Genomic DNA, 12796 nt, shown 5'->3' with positions numbered 1-12796 from the left:
GAAATTAATGCGATAAACAGTCTCTTAGCACCTGCCAGTCTGTTTATACACAGATGCAAGCACCCATGAAACCCCCCTTATCATGCTTAATGGTCATGAATAGACAACAAACCATAATAAAGCTGTAGCCATTGACCTGAACTGACCTATATATATCTGCTATTGATAGGGGGGTTAAGTAAACAGGTCCTGCTACTACATCAAACAATATTGAAACTTAAAAAATATATTGATAATTGCTTAGTAATGACCCTTGTTACACAAAGTTCTTGAGTATAATCAGTTGTTATTCATACAAACTCTTCCTCAGGAGCTACTGATATAGGCCAAACTATACACTTCGTCAAATTCATCTTTGTAGACAGGTGTTTCGTTGAATCATTGTAAATGTAATTTAAAAGAAAAATTTCAATGCGCATCTTACAATCTTCATATTCGATTTTTGGTGTTATATTCACTCAATCCTTCTTTTCTTACTATCTATCACTTTTCTTTGATTTTAGATTTTTTTTTTGGCATAAAATTTAAAATGGTACCGGTATTTAAAGTACCATTGATAAAGCCTTTTGAAAGAAGCCACAACTATTTTTTAAAGGAAATTGAGAGGAAGAAAGCGAAAGTGATTGCCTACCTCTTCGTTAGCCATCTGAAATTCCTGAGCGACGGAGCATTCTATTGTAGTCCCGGGGAGGAGGTCGAGTGTTGAATACGGAGGGGGCATCTCGTGAGGCGCTATGGGCAGGACGGGTGTAGGCGTTGAGAGGTCGTCTAAGAAGTCCGGTCCCTCTATGATGATGGGATCGTTGGAGATCTCCGTGTATTCGGGCGGAGAGTATGGGGGCGGTGGGACTAGGGGAGGGGTAAAGACGGAGTCTATTACACCCCCTATGTCACTAATATAAGAGTCTCTTGCTATACTGCCCGTGTGATGAGGCCTTCGTAATACCATCTGTGAATGAAATTTTGAAAAAGAAAAGCGACGATGAGCAGTTTGAATCTATAAACATGAAAATCACAATATTCTATAAAAAGAAATATAAATTCAAAGTATTCACTTTGTAAATCAAGAGCAAGATCTGTAGGTCAACATGAGATTAAAAGAGAGCAATAAGAAAAAATAACAAAAAGGAATGCATTGTAATAAAAGAGCAAATTAAATTTGAAAAGCCCATTAGAATCATTCTACAAGACCATGCATACTTTCTATTGCCTGATTATCTAAACATTCACTTTTCAAAAGACAAGAAGAACATGATTGCCCACCCATGCTGTAGAAGAGAAAACAGGAGGCAATTCTTCAGAAAATGAAAGTGATTTATCACTACATTCTATTGAAATAATTGGTAACGATAATGTTTGACAAGCTCTGTAACCATTAATCTCTTTTGACAGAGCAAACCATAGGAGTAGGTGTGATATAAATAACATACAGGGGGAAATTCTTGGTATAGCCAAATCTGCTTGATTCTTTTAACCACTATTTCACTCCCGCATGGTTTGATTTTGTCATTTTCATATTACCCACATCATGAATGTAGTTAGTCATTTCATGAATTTACATTTTACTGGATTTACATATCATGCATAATATGCTGGTCAATGACTGTATGACTTTCTTTATGTACAAATTGGATGATGGAAGAGTGCAATCCACATTATTTGGGACAAAACTTTCTCCAAATATCTGTGATCCTGTTACTGAATATCTCATAAATGACTAAAGAATGTTGGAAGCAATGCCTTGGGATTTCAAGGAATTTTAAGAATGTCTCTAAAAAAAACTCTCTAAACTGAACTTGGATGCCAGATTTCGGAGAATTAAGATGCAAAACTATACTATGAGTTTGAAAGTGTATATTTCTTTATAAGTAAAAAGAGAACATGTATTTTATCTTGCATCTTATATCTTGAATTAAAAAGGGCGAAACTTTCTCCAAATATCTGTGGTTCTGTTACTGAATATCCCATAAATGACTGAAGAATGTTGGGGAGCGCTGCCTTGGGATTTCAAGGAATGTTAAGAATGTCTCTAAAATTGAACTAGGATGCCAGATTTCAGAGAATTAAGATGCAAAACTATACCATGAGTTTGAAAGTGTATATTTCTTATGTATAAAAAGAGAACAGGTATTTCATTAGATTGCGTAATCATGATTTGATGAAATTCCTTGAATTTTTAGAAGAGGAGGTTAAAAGTTACCATGAAGGAAGGAGGAGGCAGACAACTACAGAAGGCAAACTGAAGTATTGAAGAAATGTCATGAATAATGTTGTTTGAACAATACTTTCTCTAAATAAATATTCCACGATGACAAAAAGATGTTGTAATCCTTTATCAAGAATCTCTCTACAGAACAGCAGGTGGATCTGCACATGACAGACCACATTATCACTAAACATCCATTCTAAGGACTTAATAAATTGTTTAAATATAGCAAAACAGTCCATTTTATCAGCATGAGCAGCTGCCATGTATTATTACAAATGTATACAATAGATTCAGTTTCTGTGAAAGTAGCTTAATAGAGTGGATACATAGGATGAGTAATTAATTCTTTGATCTCTACTTTCTACAAATGTCTGGATCTGAGCATGGAGATTTAAAACCTGTAATAAGCAATTAATCATTGCATCAGCGATTGTCAATACATAGATTTTGACACAAACAAAGACCTGCATATGTATCAATGATTTTTCTTTCTAAATTCTAGTTTCAAGATTGCACAATATTTTAGAGGGTAAGTTTGGAAACCGCAGACTCTTTGATGATTTATTAGAACAAGCCGCGTGTTCCGTTCGTTCGCATTCCTATCTGTCATTGAACCTGGGTGTTCAAGTATGACATTCGTTTGTTTCTCTTTCTTTTTCCATGTTTTCCCTTCCGTTTTCTCTGTTTATCAGGTAACTTTGAACTTTTTTGTTTGGACAGAGAGGGTAGAACAGGTGGCATAAAGCCAGGAGCCCAGCCAGGACAGAGACTGGAGATTTGAATGGCATGTAGAAATGATGCCAAGATGGTGTCATTAATAAAACCAGAACAAATTCTTGGGCAAAGGTTAAGTATGATAAATGGTTCAGGATAATAATGATAAAAAGGGCCTCTATGATATTCATTAATTTTAATAGCTAAATGGTGTATACAGCTACACAAGAGGCAAGGGCATGTTTGGGTTCATAGAATTGGGTTCATTCTAATTGTGAAATGAGGTACTTACGGGATTTTACCATTTCAGAAATGCCTTTATACACATGTTTTGCTTTTTTGGTTATCTAGGAGTGTTCTAATTAAAAAAAATTAAAAAATCTTTAAAGCGTATCTGCCATAGTTTACAGGAGGGATTAGACTGCCCTGCAAGGTCACTGGACAGGTGGTTATCTCATCAACTCAGCTCTCAGTTAACATAAGAAAAAGAGGATCATGGGGGACCAATGGTCACCGATTAGGCATGGTTTGTTATATAGAGGGCACAAGTAGTTACAAGTAGTGTAGTGGGCCTTTAACTTAAAAGTATTCAATTCACTAGAGATAAAAAGCAATTTTGTAGTGCTTGTAACCACCTAACCAGCATCTTGTTGTTATATATGCTGAATGTTAAGTTTTTTACAAGTTTATTGAATGATTACATAATTGCTTTCCAGGATATCCTTACAAGATTTTATGTGTGCTAATGCTCTAATGGGGTTTTCTCAATCAAGGTTTAAAAGTCTCATTTTGTTTGCCACAATCAGTCATAATCTTAAGTTTGTGGTTTACATCACAAAAAAGAATCTAATCTTTTTGGTAATGAATCTATCCAAATCTTCTACAAAGTATAATGACTAATGAGTATTTGCTATATGACTAAACACAGCTTAAAACCAAGGCCAATACCACTGAAACTCCAACTACCTCTTACTAAATCCCTTGAAAAAACGACCTTGGTTTAAAAGCATTGTACTATACATCAATGAAACTAGTTTTATTATCATTTAGAGGAAGAAGTAACATGGAATAAATGGTCTACTGATCAAGCAGAACAAAACCGGTCCTCCTATTAAAGATTAACGCTTCATTATCTCACCAGCATTCAAAGAAAGAACAGATGATCCATCATCTTTAGTTACTTATTTTACTTCCCTCCCTCTATTCATGTCATCTTTCTCCCTTTGAAAGTCCTACACCCTATTATAAACCTCAAACTCTTTTCACAGAACAGTCCTATTATAAAACAAATTTCTAGAAAGACATTGAAATAGCTTTGGCATGGGGTAGGTGACGTCACTCTATGGCTTTGAAAGGGCACAAGATTATTACGAATCTACTACGCCATTTACATCATTCAGCTACTGATATTTTGTTTGCAGAAGCTACTTTGTACATTCCAGACCTATTGTTACACAATGTGAAGCTGAAACACACACACAAAGAATTAAGCAATACCAACATTTTTGTTCAAGGTTTTGACAGATTTGGATTGAGTTCAACCTTCGAGGGTGATCCAAGTGTGTCATTTAGGAACTGCTTTTTCTTGCACTATCATCCTTCTAACCTTTGATTAAAAAAATTAACTTTTAATTCAAAGAAAAAAGCATTATGCTGAATGATATTTCCTCTTTTCTTGGAAATAAAGGTTATTCTATTGTCAGTGGATCTTCTTTAAATTTTTATTGAAACTTCTTTAAATTTTCATTGAAACTTCTTTAAATTTCCATCGAAACTTCTATAAATTTCCACTGAAACTTCTATAAATTTCCACCGAAACTTCTTTAAATTTCCACTGAAACTTCTTTATATTTCCACTGAAACTTCTTTATATTTCCACTTAAACTTCTTTATATTACCACTGAAAATTATTTTAATTTCCACTGAAACTTTAAACCATGTTAATGTATCTTCTCTTCAAAATAAGTTATGGAGTGATATAGAATATAAAAAAGAAAATGGTGGACATCGCAAGAAAAAACGAATCAGTGTAAGCATGCAGCTAGATGTGTTATTTCAACAGTCCATATTCATATCTTGTATTTCATTATCATAAAACTGATAACCTGAAGGCAAAGGACTCTTCCAGAAATCATCAAATTTTTCTCAACTAAACAAAATTTTAGATAAATCATCACTGGTTTAGGGGGGTATTTTCTGTTTTCATACCTTCTTTCTTACCTTTCTATTTAAATATAATGCATAATATCACATTCTAATCAATAAGAGTTTTTCACTTCCAATTCCTTCACAAAACTCTATGTTAAGTCATTATTGTGAAAAAATTCTGTTAACATTCCATTTTCATTGCAAGAGGAAAAGTGTTGAACCCACCCAGTTTATTATTGAAGCCAAGTTCATGATCAAACACCAATTCAAGGTCATAATTATTTCTACTCCTCCTCTTTCTGAGAATGAAATAGTAGAACACAAATAAGATGACCCAATTAATTCCAGCGCCACTATCAATATCCGTTCACTCTCTTTGTAACGATACAAATAGAGAAAAAGTGTCTTTGGTATATCCGTCCGGGCTTTTCAGAAGCACATAGGAGTATTCAATCACACAAATAATTTTGTCTTTTGTGACGATTTCAAATGGAGATATTTCCAACAACTGTTGCAATTTGTAAAGAATATTGCTGTATTTCTATATGGATATATCTATCAGTATATCAGAATGGGGGAGATGTGAGTAATAAAATGGCATGTAGAGGAGCTAACAATATTATTATTATTAAAGGCATCATTTAACAATGTTAAATCTGAGATGCACGGCCCTACGTGTTATCAGTGTTTGTGATATGGTGTAATATTGAAGCCCTAAAAAAAATTGCGCTTCAAAATGTTCATGAAGTGCCTCAAAAAAGTAAATATCTTCGAGTGACCACTTTTACCATACTAATTTTTCCCAATAGACTGTAGTGTTATAAAAACTGTTAGGAAAACAATTTCTGAAATTTCAAATTCGAATCATTGATATCTTGATAATCGGTCAGGCTTGTTAAAGTCATGGGATTCATGTATGACCTAAAGGTTTATAATTATGATTGCAGCATGAGCTAAATCCAGTATCATGTTTAGAACCCGAGGCAAAGTTACCCAGACCCTTTAAAGGAAGGTGTGGACTGAATATACTTAACCCTCTGACTACTGACTTCTCACATTCCCATAGACTTAACACAGGGGCCACTCAGTTCTCATAGGCAAAGGGCTAAGAATTTGAGGAAAAACCACAAAATTGGACCACGACTGGAAGCTGCAAATCACAAGGCATTTCAAGAGAGAGAGAGCAACATGTGTAGATCAAGATAACGAGGTGCCTCTAGCAATGCCCATTAATTGTGCTAAGTATGCATTGGTAATAGTTGCAAATTGCAAGAAATATAAAGATGGTGCACCTGGGGGGAATATATAAATGATAGCCCATAATATTCTAATGGCAATATTACAATCAAGATGTACATTTGCACAATCTTTAAGTGCCGATTAGCATTCCAGTCTAATTACATTCATTACAGGAACGTGAGAGAAATTTCTTTGGATTTCAAAGTTGGCAGTGATACTTCCCTGCCCGTGGGCGTGACATAACATCCATTAACTTCCATTCTTATGTGAAGTGAGAAAATTTAGATGGGATTACAAGGCTTGTCCGATATTTGTGGTTACTTTCCAGAGGAATTAGCTATATATATATGGGCATTTCTGTATACTCCTTTTGGTGGGTGATCTGGTCCCCTAAAGCACTGGTGGCTTGGCTTCTGTATGTGACCTAGTTGTTGTGATTGTAAGAGTCTCTGACCACTGACGGATGGATGATGAAGATCAAAGGAAGTCAACAAGACAAGAAGATACTTGGATGATTGGATATTGGTATCTTACATAAAAATATGAGACAGGGATATTATAGGGAAGCGAGAGAGACAGAGGAGATGGAGATACAGAGAAGAAGGGGGAGATGCATGATGTAAAGCCAGTGTAATAATATGATTGCAGGGCCCTCAGGGAAAACAGTATTAATACTGATGAGGCTACCCTGAGTAAACAAGATGTGTAATTATCATTATCACTATTATTATTATTGTTATGATTATGATGATGATTATTATCATTATTGTTGTTGTTGTTGTTAGTAATAGTAGTAGAAGGAGTAGTAGAAGTAGTAGCAGTAGCAGTAGTATGTATATCAGAGAGAAAGAGATAGATAGAGAGAGAGAGAGAGAGAGCAAGAGAGAGCGAGAGAGAGCAAGAGAGATGGCAACATGAAGACCAAAGACGGACAAGGAAGGAGAAACTAAAAAGTCTCAAACAATGGAACTTTAAGAATAAACTTCAAATTGTGATGATCATTGGCATCAAATGAGATAAGGTAGAGAATAAGAGGACTGTCAGAAATAGCCCTCCAGTCTACCTTCAAGGGAAGCTTTGTAATATTTTCATACATCTCAATATCAAAGATGAAGTTGTCTTACCCTTCTATTAGCATGTCTCTTGACAATATAAGCGCAGCCGACGATGGTGGCTGCTATACAGATCAGACACGCTACAATGTTTGCGACACAGATGATGAACATCACCAGTCGTATCGTGGACGAGATAGTGGAACAATCTTTGACGCCCTCCACCGAGATTGCATTTTCGGTGGGGGTGCATGGAAGCGAGGAGGTACAGCAGTAACAGACCAAAGTGCCAGGGTGCTTGGTGCATCCTGTCAAGACCTGAAGCTCGGCACAGCTCAGACCTGATAGGGCGGTTGCTACGAGGTGAAGGACGACACATAATGCTGATAGGAAGGTGAAGAAACTTATCTGTAATGAAAGAGGATAAAAAAAAAGAAGAAAGACAAATTTTAATGAAGAGTACTTGTATCATTACAACATTATTAGAAAAACATTGCTCCAACATGAGCAGAATTTTTTTTTATTAATCTGTGGTGAAATTCACTGTTTACATAGTCATTTTTGTCAGTATCATACTGCTGTTCATTTCAATTTTAATTTTCCCAAAGAGCATCAAAAATAATGTCCAAATGTCGAAAAACAATTGAATAGCGGTATGTTAAGTATTGGCCGAGATATGACCATCCAATAAATAACATTACGAACCAGAGCAAAATAACACTGAGTTACTATAGGAAATCTATTTATTCAAATGGTCATATCTCAGCTAATATTTAACATATTTCAATAGGTTTTCGACATTTGGACATTATTTTTGATGTTCTTTCGGAAAATGAAGAGAAAAAAAACATTTGAAAACATTCTAAAAATAGATTTTTGATGATGTCACACTTCACCACTCTTTATAGCTAATTTGGACATCATTTATATGGATGATATGATATGGCATCACAGCTGACTTTCTGCAAGAAAAGGGGTTGTTTACAATAAAAATAGATGTGATTCATACATCCATGACCTACTAACATAAAAGGTTTGTTATCCTACATTCCTCCATTGCATACTAATTGCTATTCCATCAACTCGCTTCTACTTTACCCTTAAAGCTGAATTATCTGCCGTAGTTTACAGAAGGGATTAGACCGCTCTGCAAGGTCACTGGACAGGTGGTTATCTCATCAACTCAGCTCTCAGTTAACATAAGAAAAAGAGGATCATGGGGGACCAATGGTCACCGATTAGGCATCGTTTGTTATATAGAGGGCGCAAGTAGCTACCAGTAGTGCAGTGGGCCTTTAAACTTTGCCTAAAATAATCACACGTGTGTTCGCATCTCATTCGGCCATCTTCCTCGGCCGCTACCCTCTTCCCCGTCCCCATCTCCCTCCCTGGGCGCATATCACCGAAGCGATATCCAATCGGAGGAGAAAGCTCCTGGCTGTTTCTCGGCTGCTTTCATGGGCTGAGGCCAAGGGAACATGGGTGATATTGAAACAAGGCGCAGATGGGCTGATTAAACAGGAGCAGACGCACTTTGGTGAAACTTGAGCAAATAGGGAAGAGGTTGTAAGGAGAAGATGTGACTCGGCACATGTGTTCTTTTACCCAAGAAGTCAATAGAGAAACCAAGTCTGAAATTGAATCTCATATCAGAGTAAACAGGAACGAAGTAGAGAAGAAAAGTTTCTATCAAGCAACTTAACCGACCAACTTGTTCTATTTCACCCTATCTTCATTATGTACATAACAGCATGGGTTTGCTACATTCTACTGCTGTGCATAATAACCAGATACCTAGCACAATAACATCTATATGCAACAGAAGAGATAATGAGCAAGAATTATGCATTCTAGAAAAGAATATAAGATGTTTAATATTTATTGTCATTGACTTTTTTAAAAGAAAAGATGAACTCTGTGCGTATAAGAGGTAGTTTACCAATCATCTTTTACATTCATTAATAATAAAAAATAGCTTTTACTTTGTATTACCCCGGTAATGATAAATTGTAATCTTCAAACATGTACCCTTTTCTCTTCTACCTTCCATTATACCATGTACCTACTATCTATGTGGTAGGTCCATGATTATACCAAGGTATTTTTTTTTTTTTGGAAAGATTCTCTGTCACAAGCACACAATCACATTGTTATTTTCTACCACTAGATGGCAGTATATCACTTCACCATTCTCTCCACATTAACGACATCAGTACAGCTCAAATTCACTGTTGTCACAAGAGGGGGCTATACCTCAATGCCTACAGCACTCATCTATTCTTTATTTAATTATTTTGTTGAAATAAATCTTCATCAATATTTTCATCATCACCATTATCATGACTTACTACAACCTTGTTTCCATTGTGATCTCTTTCAAATCAAAATTATCATCTCATCAGCTGTTACAAAACATCATTAATCATTACTTCAAGGCATACATACTCCACATATGATATTGAAACTCAGTACATCCCATCACCTCTTTATCCATAATAATGACAAAACCAATTAGTTTCATACAAGAACACTACGAATTGCTAATGGCCTTTATCCTTTAACATACAAACGGCCTGTCCTCATCAGCTCGAGATTGCCAAATAACCCGCTATTTTAACTATCCCGATCGCAAATTATCCCGCTAATTTGCGTTTTCATCAGCCCACAGTTGCAGTTAACGGGATATTTGGTCGAGATAATTATCCCAAGATATCTTGGGCTAGTTTGTAAAATATCATGCTATTTAGCAAAATATCCCGCTATTTGTCCGGTGTGTCATCACCAGCCTGAAGACTCACACTATTCAGGAACGCTGAGCAAAATATCTCGAGCTTGAGTTTTGAGTTTCGAGGTCTAGTCTCGAGCTGATGAAGACGCCATTTGTAACTTCGGGCTTATTTCCCAAATCAGAAACAGCGGGCTATTTGGCAATCTCGAGCTGATGAGGACTTACCTAAAGATACATTTCATATGAAATTGAAACTGATTTATTTCACACACACACAAAAGCAATCAAACCCAAAAGCAATAATGCAGATCTATAATTGAAGAAGTCAATCAGTTACTCTGCAACTGTTATTACCCTGACCCTGCATGGCTCTTATTAATATTCATAAGTGCCACATGCAAGGGTTAAACGTCGTCTTCGTATGGCAAAAAGAAGCTCCTATCTAATGGTTTCAATTTAGCTAGAGTATGATGAAGAGAGACCTGGTGGAACTAATTTCCCTTCGGACTAATACAGTTTTGATGGGTCTAGCAGTCGCTCTTCAGTTTATATACCATCTGGACCATCTTCCTCATCTCTGCTTCTATGCACGACGTACATCACTTGCTCTATGTTACGAGGAAAACCTTATAGCACACAACATTTGTCAATGTCTTATCTTATGTTAATATTATAAGGCATCCCTCGGGAAGGGGAGGCACCCCAAAATTTGGAAATAAAATTACAAAGTTGGCATAAAATGCATATTTTGAAGTATGATCTTTACACTGTCAAACATCTTAGCAATCTGTAGATCCAGGGGGAGGGGGTGCTGTGGTGAAGGGGGCTGACAATCCTTGATTTGCCCATCCAATATGTATATGATACAATATACTTTTTCCAAATAGCTAAACATTGCGTTTATGCTTAACATTTACATTGAAATGACAGTGCATAATGGATAACATAAAAGTGAAATAATATATTGTTTAGACTTTTAATTTGGAAGACAATCATTGCTGTAACAAATATTTAGGATTAAGAAATGAAAATAAAATTATCAAAAATTGTCATAAGGCTTTACTTGATCTTTTTTAAAAGAAAAGAAAATATATACATATAACGGTCAAAAAGAGAAAAGGTTGAATCATTCATAAATTAAGAGTACTGTTTTAGGAGTCTTCAAGAGTAATTAAAAAATTGTCATGATCAGTGAAAAAGTTTTGATCATATGTGTTTCATTATATACGTAAATAATTGCCATAATTCATGATGTACCATATAATTCCATATGACCTACATGTACATGTGTATTACATGCATGTCTTGCATGATGAATACAGAGTGGTCAATTAAGTATTCTTGATATTGATGTGTGGCTCATTGTATCTGTTTCAGTCCATAATTCCCTAAGTAATCACAATGACAGGATGAGGACGATGAATGATACCTCAATCTTAGTCAACCATCCCCAGAAGACCAAACTCTCAAATTAAGACCCCAGGCTATTGCTTAACATAGATACAAGAGTATGTCCAAGACGTAATTAGAATGCCAAACACAAACTTGTCATCATTCCTCCCTGGGTAATACCCCTTGAAACATGAGTCATCGAAATTAACCTTATTTTCATGAATGCCTGTTTATCATAGCGTATCACTGCACATCATAACAACCCCCGGGGGCCCAGGGGGAACCCATTCAAATGTAATGTTGTCAATACTCATTACAAACATGCAATGGAGGGCAATGTTCCCTTTATCTCCCATACTACTGATAGTCTATAATAAACTTCTTATCATTTATAACCAGTTTTTTAATCATCTAAAATCTAAATGATCAAAATATATCTTGCTCCAGATAATGAAAACTAGAAATAGGTGCATTTTCCAGTTTTCAATTGGTCCTATTTTGCAACAAAAACAAAAACAAAAACAACAAAAAATCTTTTAGAAAAACAGGTTCAAGTAAATATATTTGATACTGTAGTAATGTGTTTGGTAACACTTTTCTGCCTTTCTCTTTCTGTTTAAATTATTAATTTCATTGCTAGTAATTAAGACTAGTAATACTGATTCTTGTTATTTTTGTCCACAGATTAAGTAATGCATTGATGAACACCATCCAAAGTATGTTAAAGCCCTACTACTTATAATGCCTAATTGGTGCCTGTTGGTCCCCCATGATCCTCTTTTTCTTATGTTAAGTGAGAGCTGATTTGATGAGATAACTACCTGTTAGGGAGGTCTAATCCCCCTTGGCCAAACTAGTGCAGACGGGCTTTAAAAGCCTGTTTACACTAATGTACATCTCTCATATGTACACAATATAAAGACATCCAACCAAAATAACAGCCCTAATTCACTGCTCTCTAGATCACTGGCGAAGTACATTTCTTGAAATCACTTACAGAGTAAGTTACATTTGTAAATGTCACATGTACTACCTCAATGCTCCCACGTATGATTACCAATGTCATCCTATATCATGGAGTATATGTTTATAGAGTAGATTCAGGCTAGGTGGTCATTGATCTCAGTAAGTAAACAAGTCTCTTATACTCTTTTCACACTGGTTTTGCTTAACCCCGTACTTTGCTTAGCCCCGTACTATCCGTAACCCCGGACTATTTTTTTGGCTTTTCACACTCGCTGTTTTTAGTCCCGTACTAGCGCCTATTCCGGAATAAGAAAATTCCCGCTGTTCTCACTGCATTTCGTTAACCCC

General features: G+C 35.8%; 1 protein-coding gene across 1 annotated transcript; it reads right to left on the bottom strand.

Moving 5' to 3' along the window:
• Positions 1-345: 345 nt before the first annotated feature.
• On the bottom strand, positions 346-7805 carry LOC115924050 (protein FAM189A1-like). Its single transcript, XM_030985655.1, has 2 exons — positions 7435-7805; positions 346-949 (listed from the first exon to the last, which is right to left on the bottom strand). Exons 1-2 carry the CDS (start codon positions 7534-7536, stop codon positions 590-592), a joined length of 462 nt encoding a protein of 153 aa, XP_030841515.1. The 5' UTR covers positions 7537-7805; the 3' UTR covers positions 346-589.
• Positions 7806-12796: the final 4991 nt, after the last annotated feature.

Source organism: Strongylocentrotus purpuratus, unplaced genomic scaffold (assembly GCF_000002235.5).
Source record: "Strongylocentrotus purpuratus isolate Spur 01 unplaced genomic scaffold, Spur_5.0 spur5_contig_836, whole genome shotgun sequence".
Taxonomy (NCBI): domain Eukaryota; kingdom Metazoa; phylum Echinodermata; class Echinoidea; order Camarodonta; family Strongylocentrotidae; genus Strongylocentrotus; species Strongylocentrotus purpuratus.
Note: the sequence above shows the minus strand (reverse complement) of the source record. Positions and strands in the feature narration are given on the sequence as shown.

What these genes read in the sequence shown, in the direction of transcription:
- LOC115924050 (XM_030985655.1), bottom strand. Translation starts at nt 7,536, where the DNA reads ATGTTCATCATCTGTGTCGCAAACATTGTAGCGTGTCTGATCTGTATA. An exon ending in AGAGACATGCTAATAGAAGG is followed by an intron (nt 950 to 7,434) that starts GTAAGACAACTT and finishes TTTCATTCACAG; the next exon opens with ATGGTATTACGAAGGCCTCA.